The 25,011-nt window shown below is 44.4% G+C and overlaps 1 protein-coding gene across 2 annotated transcripts in view; it reads right to left on the bottom strand.

The window, feature by feature from the left end:
* Positions 1–24,701, bottom strand: part of grik4 (glutamate receptor, ionotropic, kainate 4) — a gene marked incomplete at both ends in the record, with an annotated part of 136,235 nt that extends 111,534 nt beyond the window's left edge. For both annotated transcript variants that reach the window (XM_084467098.1, XM_084467099.1), the window contains one exon: positions 24,620–24,701. In XM_084467098.1, coding sequence (XP_084323224.1) covers positions 24,620–24,701 — 82 coding nt within the window. The remainder of the gene's footprint in view (positions 1–24,619) is intronic.
* Positions 24,702–25,011: the final 310 nt, after the last annotated feature.

Raw genomic sequence — 25,011 nt, 5'->3', positions numbered from 1 at the left:
TGGGTGTAGGTGTGCAGTTGTGTGTGTCACAGATGGATCCGTATATTAATCGAAACCTAGCATGAAAACGGGCAGAAAATGGAGCTATGTGTAAAACATTGGGGCATAGTGAGCCCGAGCAAGGCAGGACAACGTCTGTTTGTTATGATAGTTTAGCCTTGACCAAGGCCCCTTTCAAATGCAATATGTACTCTTGCTTTGAGGGAATCCACTGGCTTCGTCTATTCTTTTAATGAGGCCTTCCTTTTCTTCAGCACGGGTATGAACCAGCAGGGTAATGAACTGGCCCCTCACCTTGTGTAGGAGGTCAACACCACCAGTTAACACCAGCAGTTTAGTGCTCTGTCCTGGGAGGCGAGGGTAACGAGAGGGGCAGAAGTTCATGTGATACTCTCATTAAGGATGGACACACAAATATATTTCTTTTTGAAATCAGCTGCCTAGAGTTTCCTGGGACACAATGTGGTACATGGGTTATGGATGCATGCCGGGCAAGATTTGTTTGCTTAAAATTCAGGCTGATAGTTATCCCCCATATGCTTGCACCACTTATGAAGAGCTTCAGTTAGAAACAGATGGATCATCGAGTGGGCTTTAAACACGTTGAGAGATCAGCACCGTCCATGTGGAATAACCAGTATCACACAAACAGCATTGTTTTTCTGACTTTCTGAGTCATTGGTAGACCCTGGCATGTTCTCAGGAGTGATTACATTTACACTTGTTGTTTGAGGCTTACTGAAAACATAGCAGTGCAGAGAAACATGAGTGTGTGCTCCTGCTGACAAGATTACAAGGTTTCTGCTGTGTTGTCAAGCATCTCTGTAAAGTTACCGAAAAAAATAACTGTTCATTGTCATACCTTTGACCTACTTGGTGGTGAATGGATAAGTTAGGTTTTGTCCCTTTCAAAGAAAGAAGACTTGCTGGCTTCTATTAACATAACATAATCAGAATGATGAGATAACATTTATTTGTATCTTCTTTTTTAAGGGTTCTTAATCGAATTGCTGTTATATTGCTGTGTAACACACGCAAACAGGCACACACACACAAATAATAAAGAAGGTCTTTGACACAAACACAAAGGGGCCTTCAGAAGATTGTTTAATCATTTTAATTTCCATGTTAACTGACGGAACATAACAGTATGAAAGTTGAATTGCTCTGCAATTTTTCCAAGACACTACAGCTCCTCTTCTGAATGCTACAGTGACATTAATTAACTGAGACACTCGATGCCTTTCACAGCACTGCATCAGTAATTTCACTGATGTTTCATTGTGTGTGTGTGTGTGTGTGTGTGTGTGTGTGTGTGTGTACATGTATGTGTGTGTGTGTGTGTGTGTGTGTTTGCATGCACGTGTTTGTGTCAGCCAAGCTCTCCTGTGCATTTGTTTGTCAGAAAAACAACATGCTTATCATCCCCAACAGGTCTGATAGCCGTTTCATTTATTAACTTCTCAGAACTCTGCCGTCACAGGCCAATCAGAGGGCCTGTCTGACTGCACTGGCGATGGTATTTCAAGCTCCCTACCTTAATCCATCTTCAACACAGGCCTTGTGGTGTGTGCTGTCGAGAAAGGCAGAGGTGCTATCTTACATAATTAGAAAACCCCCCGCTGGCAGAAGCCCTGGTGACATGAAGCTGCCGTCAAATAATATAATTATAGCCCTCTTGCTCAAACACACACACACACACACACACACACACACACACACACAAACACACACATCATATTGTGTGGACTGTGGAGACACCAATGTGCTAAGTCTCATTAAAGTGTGACTAAATGGTAAAGCGGAGGAGGGTTGACCAGCGAGTGTTCACTTGATCAGCCGTCAGTTGATACTCAACACACATGTACCGTTATTTATTTATTTGCCGTTAAGACTTTAGGTCGTCCATCTCAACACCCCATTAATCTTCATCTCAGTGATTAAAAAGAGGGCCTTAATGGGTTGTGTGTGTGTGTGTGTGTGTGTGATTGTGTGTGGGTATGGTGTATAGTGTTTGTGTGTGCAAGTGTTTATGTGTGTAGTGTGTGTGTGTGTGTGTGTGCGTCTTGAGTACACACACTCACTACACACATAATTTGTGCCTGCTTGTGTGTGTGTGTGTGTGTGTGTGTGTGTGTGTGTGTGTGTGTGATCTATCGGGGAGGTGAGGAGACCAGAATGGCTCCGTGTTCCTCAGCCTACTGACGGCTGAAGACGAGTGAAAATGAGGGTCACTGGGATGAAATAACGACAATAGAAAGCATTATGTTTCTTTAGAACACGCATGGGTGAACTGGGTGCCAGAGGGAACCATATGGGTGACCCAGATGAAAAGGAAATAATAATAGATAAGGGAACACAAATATTGGCAAATAATATCTTCAAATGCTAAAATGGAACAGACCCCACACACATATGACATGCTGATGGAGTGTGGGCAAGATAAGCAGAGGTGAAATAATATGAGCTACGGTCCAACGTTATTGATTTGTGAAGGGAGGAACGGATGGGGGGCGGGTGTCCTTGAGTCGGTCATTGCCATTTGTCTGTACGGCGGTTTAGGACGGACAGCTGCTGGGTGACAGGCAGAGACGCGGTGTCACTGAGGAGAGAGACGAATGAATGAAATAAACACAAATAAACAAAGTGGTGGGCTCCTGATGAAAGAAAACGCAAGTCTCCCAGAAACAATACAGCGAGACAGGAAACGTGACGTGTTTACACATTTCATTTCCCCCCCCCCTCCCCCCTCAGGGCATTGAATATAAAAAACACAGAAATATGACTCGGTAAATCGTTGCACTTAAAAAATAAATGAATACAAATGTGATTCACGTTGCCTCTGGGGGGGCCCGCATACATTTTCCTGTACGTTACATGGCTTTATGTCGATGGCACTAAAAGACTAAAAGAGAAAGAGTGAGAGAGAGAGAGAGAGAGAGAGAGAGAGAGAGAGAGAGAGAGAGAGAGAGACACAGACAGACAGACAGACAGACAGACAGACAGCAGAGAGACAGAGACAGACATACATACAGACAGAGAGAGGAAAAAAAAAGAGAGCAAGAGACAGATAGACAGACATAGAGAGAGAGAGAGAAAGAGAAAGAGAGAGAGCGAGGGAGGGAAAAGATGCAACAGCAATCCTGTTTAATCAAGAGAGAAATAGGCCATCTATGTATGTTTACAATCCAAGAAACAACCCCAGGCTCTGAATCTAATAAGTATGATGTTATTGTAGAGGACACCTTTATTTAAACGGGCAGGTCCCTTGGGATGATCTATAAGTGTTTTTGTAAATGTTTGTTTTTCATGCATGGTGTACAGTTCCTGTTTTGCCGGATCATCACTTTACCTAAAACCCCAGTCTCCTGGAAACAGAACAGCATCTTCTGCTTGTGAGAAAAACACTCTAGCCACTTTAATGTCCCCCTTTGGTAAGTAAAGCCATGAGTGTACCACTGTTATCAAGCCTCCTACATTTTCCTCAAAAGTCTCTGTCAAGCAGCGGGCAGAGGAAGGAGACGATCCCTCACTTATTTTAGTGCTTCAAATCATCCAAGGAGTTACCCAACAAAGGTGTTCTAGGAGGAAGGGGAGAACTGCCAGGAAAATGCACAGGGAGGAAAAGTTGTGTTTCCAGTGCATAAGAAGGCGAAGGCTCTGTGACTTGTCTCAATGTGTTTTTGGACAACTATGTCAAGTTACACACAGCGCCGAAGGTAAGTATTTACCTGCCGTTGGATGGACACACAGATAATACTTGTGAGCAGAAGGAAAATAAACAAAACATTGCGTTTGACTTGTTTCTTGGGGGATACACTATTTCTTTAAGGCCCGACACAGAGGTTGATCCGGGATTGGCGCCTGAGGCTATCCAAAGCTGGCGCCTGAAGCTACCCGAGAGCTGTGTTGTGTTGATTATAATCGATATAAATGAACTCGTATTGACTGCAGCCAAAGGTTTGTCCGAGTAGAGCCACAAGTCAGAAGCACTGCATGAATATTGGTAGCAGTGCTGTATGCTCCATCGCTCCCCATCCACTATTGGCTGGGGCGGTGCGGCTGACCCATCAATGCAAAGTGACCCCTCCACTATATTTCCCTGAGTCCGGTATTCCAGTACAAACACTATTTTCTGTCTTAATTTCAGTTTTGCCTCCCTGGCATCCATCCAAAGATTGAAACTTAAATGTGTACAAGATTTCGTAATACACACACAAACACACAGAAAACTGAAAAAAAAAATACTGCGATGAGTATTCAAGTCAATGCTTCAAGTCAATACACGCAAACACACAGACACACATGATAGATGAGGGTCATGGTTGTTATGGAAAGATAGGGGGGGGCAGAGAGTGTGAGACACAGTTTACTGTCCTTGTTTAGACTGCTACCCTACTGGGTAGCATTTCCTCACAGCCAGGGTCAAGGTTCCCAGCCCTGAGACGACCTTGAATTGCAGGCGCAGCCTTTTTGCCTTTATAGCAGTATCAGAACGCATATGTGCATGCTGGCAGGCAGACCAGGCAAGAGACGAGGACATATATCTGTCAGGACTTAAGTGTAATATATTTTTGACTCAGGTAACTCAGGTTGACTCATTTCTCAGAGAGGTAGCAGCGTTCACCAAAGGGGTTGAGATACACATATATCATACACTGAGTGCTGTGGTGCTCCAATGCCATGTTCCGGTTCCGGTCTAAAACGATACTTACCTTCATTGATTTTGTCCAAAGCAACTACAAACAAGATACTACTGAACAGAAAAGTGCTACACGATGAATTAAACCAGCTACAAGGGCAGGATAGCTGTAGGCCAAACAATCTTATCTGTTTGGCTCTGCAAGATGCTTAAGATTAGATTATATTCATACATGACTGTTCCTGTTGCCTCTTGGCCATTATAGCCACACAAGCATCCATGCCCGGTTGTGATTTAGTGTTCCGCATAAAATACTACCTGGCAAATGATACAATAAACTTTACTAATCCTTCCTAAACGCCATCATACACATGTATGACAGAGAGCAAGCAGGAGAGTTTTGGAAGACATATACAAAGCCCTATGAAGACAACTGTGATGCACTCATGTAAGGACCACAGTCATCAGATAATATTGATAGTGATCATATGTTTCCCCCACTCTAACCTCAAATCAATCAGACTAAGCTTGATTACGATTCAAATGGTTTGCCATCTCCCATATGGGGCCACTTTTATGTTGTTGTTTTCTGAAGCAGCACAGGCATTGTAGCCCAGTGGGTCTAACCAGCTGGTATTTACCAGGATAGTCTGGCCTTATGGGTCAAAGACAGTAGCAGTAGTGGAACACAACAATCAGAACAGCTGCTACGGTGAGCGCTGGCAGTTGTAAGCATAATCTCTGTTGTGTTTTGTAAGTCATACCTTTGCTCTATAAACAAAATGGTGTAGGTGCCACTTGGGGGGGGGGGGTAGAGCAGTCTCAGACTCAATAAAGAAGGAAGGATTGAAGGAAGGGAGTAAGGTTGATGGAAAACTGGGCTGAATGACGAAGAGTGAGAGAGAGCGATTGTGAGCTTTGCTTGAGTAAGATTGAGTTCTCAAGTTGGAGAAACACTGGTCAGGGGAGAGGGAGAGAAAAATTTATAGGTAATGAGACCGTCAAAGAGACAGACAGAGAGAGTGTGAGAAAGAGAGGGAGAGAGTGAGAGAGAAAGAGAGAGAGACAGAGAGAGACAGAGATAGAGAGAGTTGGACAGAGAGTTTGAGAGAGAGAGTTAGAGAGTTTGAGAGAGAGATGGAGAGGTCGAGAAATAAAGAGGGAGAGATCTAATGGCCTCTGAAGACCTGATCACAGAAGGAGATAATGAGATAAGACAACCACAAATAGTCATTAGCACAACTTATAGATAGAAGACAAGAAGGAGGGGTTTGATGATGATGTCGAATGCAGCCTCTTGCTGTGTGCAATGTTACCACGGCAACAGACCCCAGCGATGTGAGACAGGCGCTGTGTGTGGCAGGTGATCAGGCAGCGGGCCCTCTGGGACCGCTCAGCTCTCAGTGGGTGTCATTACCTGTCACTCACCCTTCTCCCCCCTCCATAGGCCTGGCCTGCAGTCAGAGCCACACACACACACACAAACATACCTACATATATGTGTGTGTTTGTGTTTGACATGTGAATGTGTGTGTCTGTTTGTGAATATTTATGTGTGTGTGATTGTGTGTGCGTGTGTGTTTATGTGCTTGTGTGTATGTGTTGTGTGTCATCAGGAGGTCAGAAGGATCAGCTGTTCGACAGCAGAGTGCTGGTTAACACACACACACACACACCGGATGAGGTGCGTAAACAGAGTGGGAAGGTAAGCTGTCTCTAGGACACCCTTTCTCTACAGAGGTGCTCCGCTACACAGTGACCATGTACAAGCACAAAGCGTCAGGGAACCATTGACTTGATGTCACGGTGAGGAACAACCATTGTAGTAACCATTGAACCTAGGGTACATTTAACTAATTTAATATACCGTTGCTCATGATATTCATGTGTGTGTATTGGAAGGGGGAAAAAAATACTAAACTTGATGTGGGTAGAATATTCCATGTATTTGTTGTACAGACATATGTTATCCTGTCTGCCATGTTTGATTACCTTGGATCTGCTCCATCTCTCATTTCCGTCCATTATTTTTCCATCCAGCAACATCCCCACACAGAACACTATTCCAATATTAATGAAATAGGCTATCTCATATAGTTTGCCCTGAAATTGCAGAGCAAAAACAGCTGGGACAATAACGGAATTGGCAAGGAAGCGCTCCGCTCTGCAAATAGGGATTGGCTAAACGTGGACATCTGCAAATGAACAGATTTGGTTCCTAACTGTTTACTGAGGAGAGTAAACTGTTTTAGTTTCAGAAACCCGGCCGTTCTCTCGTCACACAAAGTTCAAAGTTCCCTTCCCTGAGGGTGGGTGAGCCTCTCCTTGGCGCTGGCTCCCTCTATGCTACCCTCCACGCGAAGGTCAGAGGGAATTAAAGCAGTGCCGGAGATAGCGGGGATTCAGCACCTAGCCCGGGGGGCACTCCGGTAGTGTCGGTACGCCAGCCGTCACACAACATGAATGGATGAAAGAAGACCTCCCAGGTGGAAGTAGGGTTAGCCCCAGGGTGGTCTGAACACTCTACTGCACTCTGCATTCAGTACATTCAGTACCTTCATGTAGTGGTTGTATGTAATTTCCATGACCTTTACTGAAGTACCTCCCCTGAAAGCCTCGGCTGACCAGCCTCCCTATGGTGGGGGAAACCTATTGGTCGAGACACGACACAGTAGGTTTTCCCCAACACAGGGGGTTAATTTCAGCCCCGGGCTGCTTAGATAGGCTCCACACAAGGACATAAGTCTGCCCCGCTAGTGTGTACTACAGACATACACGCAAAAACACCGTCACAGGTGTATTTACACACATATACACGCAGGTCTGTGCCTGCACACACACACACACATATACACACAGTCACGGGTGAGGACACAGAGACCCAGGCTCTGATACATGCATTTACACACACACACACACACATACACACACACAGTCTCAGGTGAGCACATACACAAACATGTGTATACTGTGTGTGGTCTCCGCAATGCAATGCAATGACACACAAACACACACACACACCATTACTTCCGTTCAGACACTCAGACACTCACACACACACACACACACACACACACACACACACACACAAACACAAACACAAACACACACACACCGTCTCAGGTGAGCACATACACACAAATGTGTATGTATGTGTAGTTTCTAGGGGTGTAATGATACACTTAAGTCACGGTTCGGTACGTACCTCGTTGTTTTTTTTCACGGTTCGGTATGTTTTTGGGTACAGCAGTTTTTATTATTTTATTAAACAATTTGATTTTGATTTGATTTATTAAATTGTATCAAACAAATGCCTTACACAAATGAAAAGACATCAAATACAATTGAGGATAAAAACACAATAAAGTCCAGGACTTATTTCCATTGTGGTCCTCAACACCAAACATCAGGACAAGACAAGACACTAACAGAGTGTGTGATAATCAATAAAAAATTAATTAAAAAAAAAATAAAAAAAAATTAAAAATTTGGGTACGTACCAAAATGAAACGTGCATCGAACCGTTAGACCGGTACCGAAATATTTTGGTTTGAATACGCGTATCGTTACACCCCTAGTAGTCTCAGCTGTGCAAGTATACACACACCCACAAACCATTATCATGCACACACACACACACACACACACACACACACACACACACACACACACACACACACACACACACACATATGAGTTATATTCAAAGATGGCTTTACGTTTTTTTTTGGACTACCATGGTGTTATCCATAATTACCATATGCATTGTCTCTCCTTTAGGGCCATGCCAGCCTAATGCCAGCCTCACCCACAGCCTGAAAAGACCATTAGTCACCTTGTTGGCTCTCTCTAGTGAACACACACACACACACACACACAACAAAGCATACACAAATGTCACACACTCACACTGGCTCTCTCACTGTGTGTGTGTGTGTGTGTGTGTGTATCACACAAAAGAGAAAACAAAAGGTTTTTTTTGTATCTCCCTGTCCTCCCTTTTCTTCTCCATCCCTCTCAAACACACACACACACACACACACACACACACACACACACACACACACACACACACACACACACACACACACACACACACACACACACACACACACACACACACACACGCACACACACACACACACACACAAATGAACTGAGAAACTGCCATTACTCATGCAATATTGACTCTGTATCTCCATTTCTACACGGCAGTCAGCAACAAATGCAGCTGATGTCATGGCCTCTATATATCACCATAATAGACAACTGCAAGGTTACCAATGACTGTACCAATGACTGTAGCTCAAGGTCATTTCATTCCCACTGCGTTCCTCCTCTCTCCCTACCTCTTTCGACTCCATGCCAGAAAATAAGCCTAGCACAGATAGCAAAAACAGGACTCAATAAACAGTATAAGCAACACAGCAAAAAATATATGTCATAATATGACACTTCAAGTACCAGAACAAGAGCACGGAAATTGAAAATAAACTTTTTGTATGTCTCAGTTTAAAAGGAAAAAGTAAACAAAAGGATGAAGAATAAAGAAGGTAACCCGTTAAAGGAACCGTTTGAGTAGATTTCATACATTCGCCATGTAGCCATGGTGGTGGGGAGGAATCAACAGGACAGCGTCTGTTTATCTCCACAGTAAACAGAAACACAAAAGGTTAAAGAAACCCTCCAGGGGCGAGACACATTAGACGAGAGAGAGAGAGAGAGAGAGAGAGAGAGAGAGAGAGAGAGAGAGAGAGAGAGAGAGAGATCTAAAGTGTCTCCAAAGTGCCGATCACCAAAGACTGGCTACTTGAAGTGGTAACAGTGCCTCTGGGAGCCCTGCTGGTGCCCAGCACATTCAGAACGTGGATCATGGATGCATCACTTACACCTGTCTGTGTCTATATGTCCTTGAGCCCCTCTCTATACTGGGTTGTCAATGTGGTTTTTGTGCATGTATGTCAGGTGTCACCTTGTGCATGCGCGCTCTGTAGCCCATTGGCCCCATCTACTAGATGTTTTTCCTGATGTATTTTTTTTACCTATCCCCCATCATCCATCTTTTCTTTTAATCACTTTTTCTAAGTGTGTGTCCTATTGTCTTTTATTGTTGTTTGTTCCGTAGCTTGGTCAAGCACCTGGTGGTTTTAAGTGGGCTATAAAAATCAACATGAACAGTATGTGTTTAGTTGTGTCTCGATTTTCCCCCTCCCCTCATCTTCCCCTGACTGCCGGCTTCAAGAGAACACTGTGTGACCCCCCTCCCGCCCCCCCGCCTGCCCCCCCCAGTTACGCAGAAGACTCAGGGCTACTGCAGCTCTGTGGGGCTGTGCTCTGATGTCCTGCACCTCCCCCATGAACCGCTGTGACTAAATGTGAAAAGTGGGGCGGAAAATGGCAAGAGTGTCTGGTTGCAGACTCATGGGGGATTCTGGGAGCTCCACTGTAGAACGGAAATACGTCACCTCCACTTGAATAAGGAAGTAAGTTGTAAACAACGTGAAACAATAACAAGACTGCTATATGTTTGTGAAATAGATCGTAACTAATGCTGAAACATCAGGGTATTGCAATGTTCCGTAATTGGACGTTTTACGTATTTTATCAAATTTCACTGAACAAATTATTCACGACAAGAGTCAAATGAAAGACGGTTACTCTGTAACTCCTTTATCATCAAAGCATGACAAACTTACATCTGTATAATTTACAAGCCTCTCAAGAGATGTCGTCGATTGAGTGTTGTACTAGTCCAATAGCGCAATAGGGGGCAGCAGAGTGGCTGGAGGCGCGTCGTAGATAGTGGAGGTGACGTATTTCCGTTCTACAGTGGAGCTCCCAGAATCCCCCATGAGTCTGCAACCAGACCCCTCTCGAAAATGGAGGTGTGTGGTTATCCAGGAGCCTCAAGAGCTCCAACGTGCATGCTCCTTTGTTATTATATTTTAGGAAGGTCTCAGGGAAACGCTGACGCTGTTCATGATGGAACTGTTTCAGCAGGGAGTTGACAAAAAAGTCTGTATAAAGAAGAAGCCAATCGTGGATAAGTGCCGTCGGAGTGTAAACACAGTCAGGTCTTCGTTAGCTCAGGGAACACAGTCAGTGAAGAGTTGGATACCAGAAAAAGGTTGACTCACTCATTCCTGCAAGCTTTCGTGTCCAAGGTGAAGGTGGTGCGTTACATCAGTGTTACATCATTCTGAGATGACAGAATCAGAAAGTCAGATGGCCGAGGCAAAGCCAGCATCGAATGCATTTTATGAACACAAACCTGGTCTGGTGCATCACACAAAGCAATCAATCTGATTGGGTGCAGTGATTGAACGCCGGTGGAAGGCCTAGTCAGCAACTACCGAAGAAGCAAGTGTTGTCAGCATGGAGGTGTCGCCAGTCTGTCTTCCCCCCAGTGTGATGTGTGAATGGCCCGTGGGGGCATCATTACGCCCATACATAGTTCACTTGAATAGGTTTCCCCTATTCTGCTTGTACCTTGTCTTAACCCTTCACACATGCCCACCCGTACAAACCCAAATTAGTTCTCAATCCGTCAGTGGCGGCTGCTGGTCTTTCAAAGAGGGGAAGCTAATTTTCGGCCTACATCATATAAATTGTTAATTTATGTATATAAATGTAAATTATGCTCTCTGTTCCTTTTCAAGGAAATGCTCTGTCATACCAACTAGCTGTCTTTTCCACTGACTTGACCAGTGTCCTCTCAATGGCCAGTAGAGCTAGGCTGCTTAAACGGCCTTGGCCCATTGTGTTACTGGTGTAGGACTTGAGCCGCTTTAAATAGGAGAAGCTCCTTTCTACACCTGCAGATGTAGCTCTAATTGTTGCCACTAATGAAAACAGTTTGTAAAGCTGAGGCATTGCACTGTCCAACTCCATGTCTTTAAGGAACACCAAGAAATCACAGCTTTCCCCTGTCACCCTGCAAGTCCTGATCTGAATACAGGACTTGAAGTTCAGACCTCAGGCTCCCTGAATCAAAGTGATGGCCAACTACCAAAACAATATTAAACTTGAACAAGGAAATGTGGGAATTATGTTAAACTGAAGCAAGGAATTGTGTGAATAAGTGTATGAAATGTACAATGAAAATTGTCTAGCAGTTTCACCAAGCAAATATCAAGAAATAGGTTGCAGTTCGTCTTTCGACTCGGTTGCAAAATCCGCGATGGGACTGAGGAATGAAGACAGCTCCAGTGACTTTTTATAGTTCAAAATCGCTGTCAATCAAACGGCAACTCAGTCTTTCGCAGACCCTCCAATCATCACGCAGAAGCCCAGCGTCCAGGCCAGCCCACTCCTCCATTCACCCCCTGAGATGCTGAGCGTCCGTGGGAGGGACATAAACGCAGCATTATACAATGACCGTCGACTTTCGACGCACTAAAAAAAGCTGTTCTATGCAGCCCCATTAAAGTGGATGGACACTGAGCTTCAACAGGCAAATGCACTGTGACGCTACGGGAATGTATGTGAAGGAAATCGAGTCAATCGACCTGCGATAAGCAGCTGATTCTGAACGAACTCGTCTTCGAGATGGATGTGTTCTAACGCATTTTTAATCAATGAAATGTTAACACAATAGTACATATTTGACCATTTCATTTTTTAAATTTTAGGGGAAGCTGAGCTTCCCTTGCAGTCTTATATAAATCGCCACTGCAATCAGTGCATTTACATGACAATCAAGAAAGTCGAATTATTGGGTTAGTCCAACTATGATTGGATTACTAAGATGCATGTATACACCTTGGTCGAGCTAAAATCAAATCAAATTGGGTTACTCATAGTCGAATTAAGACCCCTAGATAATTCAATTCATAGTCGAGTTAAGCGTGCATGTACGGAATGGGATTGGATTATGCGTTGAATTGCGTTCTGCGAATGCTCGAGATCTTTTCACGGGGCAGTGAGCCGGAAGTAGAAGGAGACTCGCCCATGGGGGAAAAGAAATGGGGGAAATTAACTTTGGCTTTGACTTTCTGAAGTCCAGATTGAAACGAACATGGAGGAGAAAGTGATGTTTCAGCAGACAGCTGTCAGTTCACTTCGGGTCCATATGATTTCTCCGACGCTCCATTGTTCCGACCTCTCGGTCGTATGCCGACTCCGCTGGCAGAGCAGCTGGAGGAGTCCGCGAGTTGTTGTTGCTGGTGACATAAAGAGGTCAACCGGTGGCTCTATTACCACTAGTTGAAATGGGTACAGCGCCACCTATCATACTGGGGAATGACACGCTTCGGCCAATGAATCGATTTATATGTATGTTTACATGTATACGCAGACTTGTCCAATTGCGGAGCATAGTCGAACTGTGGCTTTAATCAGATTAAGCTGTGCATGTAAACATACTGAATGAGAGAGAGAGAGAAAGAGAGAGAGAAAGCAAGAGAGAGAGCGAGTAAACAGGTCACGTGCACAATGATGAGGCATTAGATTGTGTCATGTGAAGGCTTTGTGAAGCCTTCACATGACACATGTACGCCTTCACCTTCACATGTACATCGTAGAACAGCAAGGTAAACACCATAGAGATGGTAGACTGCTAGGAACCAGGCTAGAATACCCCCCCCCCCCCCCACCCCAAACGCACACTTCAACCTGCAGCTCAGCACACTTCCACTGCGTGGGAAACATCTGTGAATGCAAACTGCAACTCTGAGAGTGTTTTCCTGTGTGTGTTGAATCACAATGGCTGTACGGTGTCAGCCATTGTGAGAGGGATTTAGAAGAGAGAGAGAGAGAGAGAGAGAGAGAGAGAGAGAGAGAGAGAGAGAGAGAGAGAGAGAGAGAGAGAGAGGAGGTGGCGATGGGGGGGGGGTACAGGACACAGGTGAGAGGGACTAGGTTAATCCTGAGAGGCGTGAATCTACTGTGTAATCTGAGGTGAGGGATTACACAGGAACCTACAGTGGGGATTCTGAAGCACTGACCCTCAGCAGCCTAAGGAGGAGGAGACGGTGTGTGCCTGTGCACATGAGTGTCTGTGTGCGTGTGGGAAGGTTAGCATCGAACGTACCTATGAGCAGACACGGACAGACACACACACACACACACACACACACCAACACAACATACCTGCTGAACTGTCGATTGATTCAGTGCAGCGTGAGTTAATAACACAGTTGAGTGCACAGTGAAAATAACCAACCTCTCTGTACACAGTTAATGGACAACCCCGCCAGCATCACCCTGACACTGGGTGTGTATGCGTGTGTTTGTGTCTGTCTGTGTGCGTCTGTCTGTCCATGTGTGAGGGTAACGGTCATATTTCATGCATCTGTTTAATTGTTTGGATGCAATTCACCTGCGGGCCTTGCCAATGACATTCTAAATATTCTAAATAAATAGAAGAACATTTATCCACAGCATCTAATCCGTTAATCTGATCTCACCTCCACATACTGTATAAGCCCTTCTGCTCTGGAGCTTTCATGACGAGAGGCTTTAAAAGGCTGTCTATCCTGCTCATCTAAATCGTGCACATGCACTGTGATTCGGTGCAAGAGAACCACTAGTAAGAGTAAAACAGGCGCTCCGGCAAAGCCAACTCCTACCTTGCAGCAATTGGGCCTTGCCAGGCGTGGAGACAGAATGCACAGGGTAAAGCGGTCAACATACTTTTTGGTAAATGTGAAAAAACATTTGCTGAGATCAAATAAAGAATCACATACCTCGCCTAACTCAATTTTCTTTTGCATTTTGTAAAGGGTCGAAATTTCTACCGAAGAGCACCAATGTAAGCTCTGTGTGTGATTAGTCAGAAAAGCAAAGCAAAAATAATCTTCCCAAATAGAGCCTTCACCGAACAAGCGGAAAAACTTCATAGAGTATAAAACAGTTAACCTGCAAAGGACTAGATCGGTCTCAGCCAGCCCAAATTAAATCTACTTCTTTTGAAGTGGGCTGCCCACTGAGGGGGCTAGCCAGAGAGCAGGAGCATGCGCCAGGGCTTAAACGCTCTCTGGCCAACAGAAGGCTAGTCAGTTAGCAGGAAGAGTAGCGACAGCACCGCCAGGTCTACCGCTGAGAGGCGAAGCAAACTGAGCGTGCACCAACGGTAATGTTATTCAGATAGAGCAGCAGGTGGGGACACGGATGCAGAGCGATAAAAAGACAAAAACAACCGCGCATTGAAGGGTATCGCCCTCGTACATACACAACAGACACACACCCACACATACACGGATGAGCGCCGACACAGACAGAAATACACACACAGACGGTCACAAACACACACCTGAAGCAGGCATCTGTGGAGCCAGAAGTATGGCCGAGGGGTTGGGATGGCAAAGGGCTTGGCACAGCTGGGGACTGGAGCGCAGAGGCGGTCCAACCCCTTCACAGCGAGCCCTGATCAAAGAGCCCGTATAATGGAGGGAGGCTGGAAGCACGAGGTGTCAAAGAAAGTGTGTGCCTTGGACAGTGTATTTTTTGCAAGTTTTGCCTGTGCGAGCTTTGTGTGTGCGAGCTTTATGGTTGTGTGTGTGTGCTTTTGTGTGCATGCTTTTGTGTGTGTGTGTGTGTGTGTGTGTGTGTGTGTGTGCGTTTGTGCGTGCGTGTGTGCGTGTGTGGGTCTGCATGCCAGGAGCTCATTCAGGTGAGCAGAGGAGCAGCTCTTGGTCCGTGCTCAACTGTGCCATGTGGCCGACAGGCTGCTACGTTAACGGTCTGCAAGGACTTCAATAATGAAAACATCTTCTCCCAGACTCAGGAAGCCTGCTTGTTTCTCACTTCACACAACACAAGTCTTTAACACACACACACACACACACACACACACACACACACACACACGCACACACCCAGATTATCTATTGTATTGGACTCTATGGTAACCTCTCAGCCACCCCCTTTCCTTCTCGAACCATATATACAGTATATATATAAAAATATAAAATGTTGGCGTAAAAGCCAACCATACATATAAATATATTATAAATATATATATTTTTATATATACAGTATATATATAAAAATACAAAATGTTGCCTTAAAGGCCAACCATATTGGACAAAAATGTGACTTACTAGATACAGGACACATCATTTGAGCGGTGCTAGGAAAGAAAAATAACCATGAATGTACGACCTTCTTTACCGTGTCCATAAGACGACCTGGGAGCACGTGTGAATCTGTATCTTACCTTGGTTTAATCTTGCCCACTGCCACTGTTATTTCTGTAGCAATACACAAAATCACTTACACACCAGTCCCACACCGTCCCGGCTCATAACCATTAGTTTCAGCCCTGCCACATGCGCTCGAGATACAGAAGCACAGACCCCCCTCATGCGCACGCTGCTGCTGATTTAACTGCTAATTTGTGCAGTGCGAGGTGAGTGTGTATTTTTGTGTGTGTGTGTGTGTGTTTGTGAGAAAAAAACGTGGGTGATGTGCACATGGTATGTAGCAGTAAATCACAGCAATTGTTTGTGGAACGTTGGAATGTATTTGCTGCCATTTTTCTTCCGCCACCCCTCTCTATCCCTCTCTCTCCCCCTGTCTCCCCCTTTCCTCTCTCTCTCTGCCACCCTGGAAATGAAATATTTCCTTTCGACAGAAACAATTTTTTGATCAAAAAGATTTCAAGATGAACAAAAATTTTTTTTTCTGTGCTGTGTTTTGTAGGCAAGTAAGAATGAACAAATGCTATGTGTCTGTGTATGTGTGCGTACGTGCTGGTGTGTGTCAAGGCGTGTTTCATGTTTGCGTGTGATTGAATGTATGTATGCTATGAGCCTCAAGATTCATTTGAGTGTGTGTGCGTGCCTGTTTTGTCTTTCGTGTGTTTTAATGCATTAAAGTCAATAGCCAGTATGCTCGTGCGGGTGAGTGAGTGAGTGAGTGAGTCAGCCTACACCCACATTGGGAATGACAGCATGTGGCGGCCCCCTGCTTATGCATTAAGCTGTTGTGAAGGTTAAGGGTCTCCAGCTGCAATGCATGATGGGAGTGATGACAGATTTGTCAGGAGACATGCAGTCCATGACCTTCATGGCCTCATCTTCCACAGCTATCAGCAACATCTTGTCCTCCAGCACCAATTATGGTGATGTTCTATAAGGCATAAGTGCCATTATACATGTGCGGTTGTGTTTGCGTTAACATGGTTTAATGCTGATCTATAGTCAGTAGCCTGATGTTGATACGAATAAAACAGTGAACCCAAGTTCAGCCTTTGTTTTCAAGTGTTTGTTGTAATAAAAAGAGCTGATTATCCACCCACACAAAAAAAAGACAGCATTTCAAACCAAAGACACAGATGTGATAGGGTGGATTTGTCATTGTAGCGAGAACAAAGAGGGCATCAATTGTATTCTTATCTCCCTTAAATGATCCCGTTCTGAAATGACAGCTTTGTCAGCTTCATAACGACCATCAAGGTCACGGAGGCAGCACTCCCTATTTCGTCATTGTGTCATTCCTCAGTCAAATCAAAAGGGAAATCGATAACATCACACCTTCCCCCTCCACCTTCCGTCCCCCCTCCCCGTCGTTTGACCTCAGCCCTTTGGCTCCTAGGTTCACATGCCTGCGACCTGCGCACCCCTGAGGTTGCGTTGCTCATTAAACACACCGCCGGACTGGGAGTTGCTAAACAAGAGCGACGATGTCACCATGTCTAAGGTGACGGCTAGCCTATCCCCCGTGCTACGTACACCTCCGGCGTTCGGCGGTTTGGTGCCTGTAGCGCGTGTTTTTTTCCCGCTCCGTTGCTGCCTGGCTGCAGATAAAATGAGAGGTAAGCCAGCATTATCCCTCATGATGTTCTCCGCATGTGGCGCACACAGGGGGGGGGGGGTTCTCTTACCCTCCAGCGGGCAGCTGCGTATAGCCTGTAATTGTCTTGTTAATAATTCAGAAGACTGTTGTGCATGTGTTTGTTGGTGAGTAATGACAGGCAGGGAGGATTTAATATGTCTGCGTGTGTCTGTGTGTGGAAAAGGGGACCTAAGACCGAACATTAGTTTGAATTTGTCCTCATGTGGTCCAGTGAACATACATCATATCGGAGCGGTTGTATTTTGTCTGTGTGTGTGTGTACGTGTGTGTGTGTGTGTGTGTGTGTGTGTGTGTGTGTGTGTGTGTGTGTGTGTATACACTGTGCTGGTACACTGAAGTCGCATGCCTTTGACTTTATCCAGTTTATTGCATAATTCATGTGGTATAGCGACTCAGGAAGAGCTGGGTGCATAGTTGCGTAGCATCACTCGTACCTGACACGGGTGCTATTAACCTAACGATTGGTCCCAGCACTCGCCCTGGTAATTAAAACCCAACAGATTCATCACAGAATTTTCCCTCTCAAGGCAAGCCTTAGGCCTGCGTCATCTTTATCAACAACATGTGCACTGTGCAGGATGGGTTCCATGAGAAATGTTTACAAAATAATATAGATAAGTTGGCAAAACTTATGCAGCCTAGAGAGGAGCTACACTTGTTTAAAAGGCATAAGGAAGACATTTTTAATTCCAACGACCAAGTATTTCCTTTCCCTCAACACCTGAGCTCCAAATTAATTTGGACAGGATTTTCTTGTCTAGTGATTCCCTATTCTCCTCAGTGAGAGCCAGCAGAATTGGATAATCAGTCTGTCAGTTGGCTCGATCAACACAACCAAACAAACAAGCAATTTCGCCCAGATACATCTCATGGCTCCGGTCTTATACATGCGTATGTTTCGAAGTCATTAGTGTAATGAGAGGCCCCTATGATTAAAGAGGATTATTCATGCATTCTATTCAATGCATTCTGTAGTTAAATCAAAATAAAAAACTATCTCAGCTCAGCTTATAGCGGATACAGGCATCATGTCTCTACGCTGACTGGACCGTCAAATAAACCTCAGGCTAAGTCACGTAGGGCAAAATCTATTTCAAACCAACTTAGAAAGCACCATTTATAGTTACTAGTATCTAAGGCAACATTAATGGCATTTTCTTCTGTGTGCTCCCGTCGTACCTTCCGCCCTAGCTCTGACTGACATTCTGCCTCTTTGTAATTTAGGCTGGCTTTACACGACAACGATCTGAACACAAACCTCAAAAGTGGCGTTGCGTTCCCACTTTTCATTCCGCGTTTAGACGAGCGTCTTTGGGTGGAAATCTGCGTGCGTACGGTGACGCAAAAGTGTGTGAAATCCGACATGTTTGTTGTGGTTTGCCTGTACTGCACATGGATGTGACGTAAACGCGTACGGGACGAGAGCCAGCGTGAGCAGCTCAGAGCACAGTTTTGCATTGTTAACCCTTCAGACAGAAACGCAACGGTGGAGCGTTTTTAAGATTTCCACTCTGGAGGGTGGGTTAATTTTTTTGCGTTTTTAAGCCCCGAAAACGCTGTCGTCGTCTAAACGAAAGGCACATCTGATAAAATATTTTGTCGGTTTCACCCGGGAGCGTTGTCGTGTAAAGCCAGCCTTAGTCCAATAACTTTAAAGATTCTTGAAAAAGCCAACACAGATAGATTCAAGACGGACCGTGTCCAACAGCGCAAATGAGTCGGCCATTGTTGCTAGGGCAGATTAACTCATGAGTCAGCCATTGTTGTTGGGGCAGATGAACTCATGAGTCAGCCATTGTTGTGAGGGCAGCCGTAACTCATGAGTCAGCCATTGTTGTGAGGGCAGCCGTAACTCATGAGTCAGCACACTGTTGGACAACTGTGCTTGCGTTTGTTGCATTTATGTATGTATGTGTAGACCTGTCACGATAATCACGTTATTTAATTATTACCTTGATAATTGTAGCTGAACTCGATATTGCCCATTGTGTTTAGATGCCTGAGGGTTAACACAAAGGTCTTTTTTACAATGGACGAGGGTTTTTGTTGGATAAAATAATAAATCATGGAGCTGAATGTGACATGCAAAGCTATTTCTATTATGAGACCAAGCGACATATATATAAAGTCACCAAAGTCAATTTGGCGGCTTTAGCCTGCGAATACATTTGTTTAACCAACCTTCATCAGGTATCTTTGTCATAGTTACCATGCTCACTGTACATGTTGGGAGAGCACATTTCTCAACACATATTCCTCCAGTTGCATCCATAGTGGTAAACTATCTTCATAGACCTAATATATAATAATTAGCGCTATCGGTTATATGCATTGATTATTATTTGTATATATTATTATTATTGGATATAGGAATGCTTGAAACGCACGCCTGATGTAAAAAATGTGACGTGCTGCTTCTGACCTCTAGTCGGCTCTCTGTGTCGGAGGAGGATCTCAGGCAGCTCCCACACACACACACACACACACACACAGAGCATACAGCCACAGGTGAAGAGAATCTGTTACTCCAGCTCAACAGGGTTTAATTTCTGGTAACAAAAATAAACTATGTTCTTTGCATTATTACGCTATCAAATTAGCATTATATCAGTGTCATATGATGGTCTATAAATGACAATACTACTGTTTTCGCAAGTTTATCTGGGACAATAAATCATCCAACAAAAGTAGTTATCGCGACAGAACTTTCGTGTGTGTGTGTGTGTGCGCGTGTGTCTTGGTGTGTCTGTGTGTGTCTGTGTGTGTGCGAGTGTGTGTGCGTGTGTTTGTGCCCACGTGCACATCCTTGTGTTATCCATCCAAGCCCTGGTGTTTAATTATGTTGAGTCTGGGACCTTTATTGTGAAAATCGACAACACAGCTGAAGTTTATGACCCTACCGACCCTTTCCACCCCCCAGCCACTCACCCCTGACAATCACATCAATCCTTTCGTCTCCCATATTTTGTGTGGCAGTTATCAGCCAAAATCCGTAGTGACAGCATCCCTGCGGAGAGAGAGAGAGAGGGAACGGAGCTAGGGGTAAAACCTGCTGCAGCAGCAGGGAGAGCCAAGCCGATTGAATGAGCCCACCAAAAAATAAATAATAGCAAAAAAAAAGTATAGTAAAAAGTCCTCCGAGATGTTCCAGCTGTGTGTGGAAAGCTAGCAGGAGAGGCTGGGAAGGGCTCAGGTTTCAATGGAGCAGCTCTATGGCTACTGTCTCCATCTCCAGTGAGTTGGCATTGTCTCTGCTAACCTAATACAGCACTTCACATAGAAATGTAATAATAATGACATTGAGGGGTCCCTGATAAGAGAGTGTGTGTGAGTTTGACTGTATTTCATAGAAAAAACTTTATAAATAAAACAATGGTTATAATCAGCATTCATATATTTTTTATTTATTCTGTTACAAACGCATTATTATGAATGATGCACTGTATGTGATATACAACCACAGGCATGGTGATGCCAATGGTGATGCCTCTACAATAATCATGACATGCCAAACTAACTAACCCGCAATCAGCCACTACTTTACAACAACTCTACCCAACTACCAATGGTGACACAATAACTGTAACTCAAGGGGCAAGGGGGGTGTGCTTCTGCATAGTATGAGGCATGTGCAAGGTGAGCAGGAGGACATCCACCCAAAAACCATAAGAATAAAACATATCTCGTCCTGCTGCTCATCTCTGCAGGAAGCAGAATAGGACATGGAGGGCGTCATGACAGCTACAGCCGAGATATGCTAGTAAACAAGATGTATGCTCACTATGGGGAGAGAAGAAAATCGATTCATTCGAGTATTAGGATTCTTTGCTTCCAGTACTTGTATCTTCATGTTGACTCAAACATTGACAGACCTTTATGACCACTGAGTAACCATTCATTTAACCACCCAAAATATTGAATCTGACAAAATAAATCGGAATATCGCAATCACAGAATCACTTCACATTTTCAATCTTTGTAACATCGTATCGTGAGGTCCTTGCAGATTCCCGTCCCTTATGCCCAACTTAGTGTTCTCTGCCAAAGGACCACTTCATCAATGAGCAGTTTTGGCTTCTGTGCAGGCTTAACAGAGTAGAAAAAATAGACAAAAACATAGGGATTATATGCCATTCATTGCTTTATGTTCAATTATTGAAACTCCCTCAGTTTTATCTTTAAAGGTCCCTGCTGCATATTTAAAATATTTTAAATTAATTTAAGTTTCTTTTTTCACAATTTTTTTTATCAAATAAAGTACTGAAAAGGTCTCAAAGGGGGAATCTATCCCAAGTATTAAAAAAAGTTGCAAATTGACCGACCTGATGACCTGACATCCCCACTTGCCCTCCCTCCACATCTCCAACCTGGCCTTTGAAGTAAGCCGCCATGACATCACAAATTAACATGCATATCACCAGCTCAGATATCTAAAGAAACTGAGAAGGAAAAACTGGCAGTTTGGAGGAGCTCATGCTAATCAGTAGGTGAATGTGGGAAAAAGGTGTTCGGTTAACAAGTTCTGCCCAAAAGAAAAAAGAGAAACGTTGTGAAATGATGTCTCAAAGAGGCGTTTTCATAGAAAAACACCCTGGAGTGTAGGCGCTCTTTAAGAGGGAAGGGCAGCCCATCTTCTTCGACATTATGCAGCATATCAGACTAGGATCTCCAGCAGCATCTCAGTGTTTTTAATGAACACAACTTTGGTTGGCACAGGGAGACCTTTACAGCAAATCCTTTTTAACTAGCAATTAAATTAATGGCTGATATTTTTCTCTTGCAGTGTTGTATTTAATAACCAGAAGATAATTTGACAATTTTCACTATTTTTGTACATCGAAAAAGTTGCTGAAAGAGACCTTATTTCAGCTTTCATCCCTTTCAAGCAGAGGGAAATAACAACCAGCATATAGGGGGAGTGTTTTCGAATAAATAGAAGGCTAGTTAAAATGTATTCTGAGTAACAACACAAAAACAATTATATAGCTTTCAAGATAAGAAGAAGGTGTTTCCAGAACACATGTCATTCAATTATTCTTTTAAAGTATGCATTTGTTTTGTTTTTCAATTTGGTTAATATCAGCCAACATATTGCCATGAAATGGATGGTGGAAGCTTTTTCAGCATATCTGCATACAACTCACCCTCTTTTGCTTTTCACTCAGTTCATTCTGCGTGGATAAACACATGACCCGGACTGAGTTCAGTCCAGAACGAGGCCGCTGTAGCTTTAGCCAAACAAAGCCATTCTCAAAGAGAACATCCGGTGGAAACGCCCAGATGACACTCGCTGTGAGGCGATTGGCTATACCAAACACAGGATGCGGCCCGGCAGGGGAGGCTGTTCTGGACCCTAATGTATTCCAGGAGAAGGCCAGACAGTGACATTCCGCCAGCCAAGCAGGACTCTGGAGGCTGCAGTGTTAAATACCAACTCCTGGAGCGCAAATGGCACCATTGTTGTGGCACTGTTTATGTGTGTGTGTGTGTGTGTGTGTGTCTTTGGTGGGTATGTTTGTGCTTGCAGCAAAGACATGTGTGTGTGTGTGTTTGTGTGCGCATTGTATGTGTACGTAATGCACGTAATGTCTGTATGTGTGGTTTGCTTGTTCACTTGAACAGAAGGAAGTGGGCATGTGCCAAGAAAGTGTGTAACATGCACGTCCACACCAAAATAAAAAGCAACTTGCATGGCAGAAGGTGCACAGGAGAGATTTGAGGAGGAAGTTCGACCACTTAATTACCCAGAGGCAGCACAGCATGGCTTGATGTGACAAGACGCCAACGCAGGCGCACTGCAGGTGCCTTTGTAACGGCAAACAAAAATGAAACAAATACGACTCAAAGTCAAAGCACAGGAGGAAAAGGCACAGACTGAAAAAAATATATATAATTGGGAGTGTTCAGGTAATCTGTAAACAAATGAGGCTGCGTTTATACATTAAACACCTAACTGATTTTGAAAGACACTGTCAATTTGGGTGGGAATTGAAACTCCACAGGGACAAAAACACAGGTAAATCACAATAACTTGTTTAAGAAGAAAAATACTGTGTACTGTGACCATATATTTAACACATCGCTGTCCATTATTCATCAACTCAATCCCAAATCCAAATCAACTTATGTTCCTCCAAGCTAAAAAGGTGTGTGAGTTTCACTTAAAACATCTCCACAACAACATCAGGGCATATCCACAGTCCCCCTAAGACACTACACTTCCACGACACAATCAAATCCTGGTCACCAATCTCCATATTTGTTTCCCCACCAATATCGTACTTAACATCCAATAACGCTGTTACAACACGTAAACAAGGTGCTCTCTGAGCACCATGTCATGACATGGATTTAATCCCTTCTGAACCACTGTGTTTCGCCCCAAAGAGCAATACAAAATGCTACGCAATATGCACTTTCTCCACAGGAGCAAAATCTATACATAAATGACGAGCTGGACAGTGGAGCTTGCACAATGATGGAGGAGCCAGAAACAGTGTGTCAGGGAGCTGCTGACTGCGGGGGAAAGAGAACAACATGGAGCGGATCCCGGTGGCTACACTGTGAGAGAGGCTGATGCAGGCTTTAGCCCTGCCTAAACGAGGCTGCCTGGCCCGCTGCCTGGCTCAGGCTATATAGCTGTCAGTCTCCTTTTACTATAAGTGCAGACCACAATATGGTGATGGAAATCACCTTGATAAGACAATGTAAAAATGTATTTTTACTTGTGCAAGTGTGCCTGTGTATGCGTGCGTGTGTTTATTAAATTATATATCTTCATCAATACCACATTTATAGCTCCACTTCCACGTCAGACCTATATATTAAGATGACTCACATGTGATATATGATTTTGCTGAATGATGAATCCAAATCGTATGAGTGTACATAAAATCGTTCCCCCCTTGTCTTCACAGCTCTTGCAATGACCTTAGAAGTGCAGGAGTGAGTACAAGATACGGCTTCACCAACGACACACACACACACACACCCACAAGTAGCATGTGTGTAGACGTACACATACGTACATAGTGTTGCAAGGTTATCATGCACAGCCAGGCTCCATCACACACACACACACACACACACACACACACACACACACACACACACACACACACACACACACACACACACACACACACACACACACACACACACACACACACACCATCTTACCTATTCTGAAGGAGAGCGGGCCACCAGAGGCGCTTCTCCCCCACATGGCTAAGAAGAGCAGAGGCGCCCAGGTTGGGAGCATTTTCTATGACTCTTCATGGGTCCTGCCCCGGGGTGCCCCTATCACAGCCACCTGCGGGAGAAGACCACCACAATCTGGGTTAGACATCAGCCACAAGAGACTGCACGCCGTTAGAACAAAGTAAAAACAAAGTAAAAACAAAAACAGAGTGTGTTTTTGTGCGCACGCACACACACACACACACACACACACACACACACACACACACACACACACACACACACACACACACACACACACACACACACACACACACACACACACACACACACACACACACACATACACTTCTGTGTGTGACATCATTGTG

The sequence above is a fragment of the Micromesistius poutassou genome (genome assembly GCF_964030765.1).
Source record: "Micromesistius poutassou genome assembly, chromosome: 4".
NCBI lineage: Eukaryota > Metazoa > Chordata > Actinopteri > Gadiformes > Gadidae > Micromesistius > Micromesistius poutassou.
The sequence above is the reverse complement of the archived record's forward strand: the minus strand, read 5'-3'. Positions and strand labels throughout refer to the sequence as shown.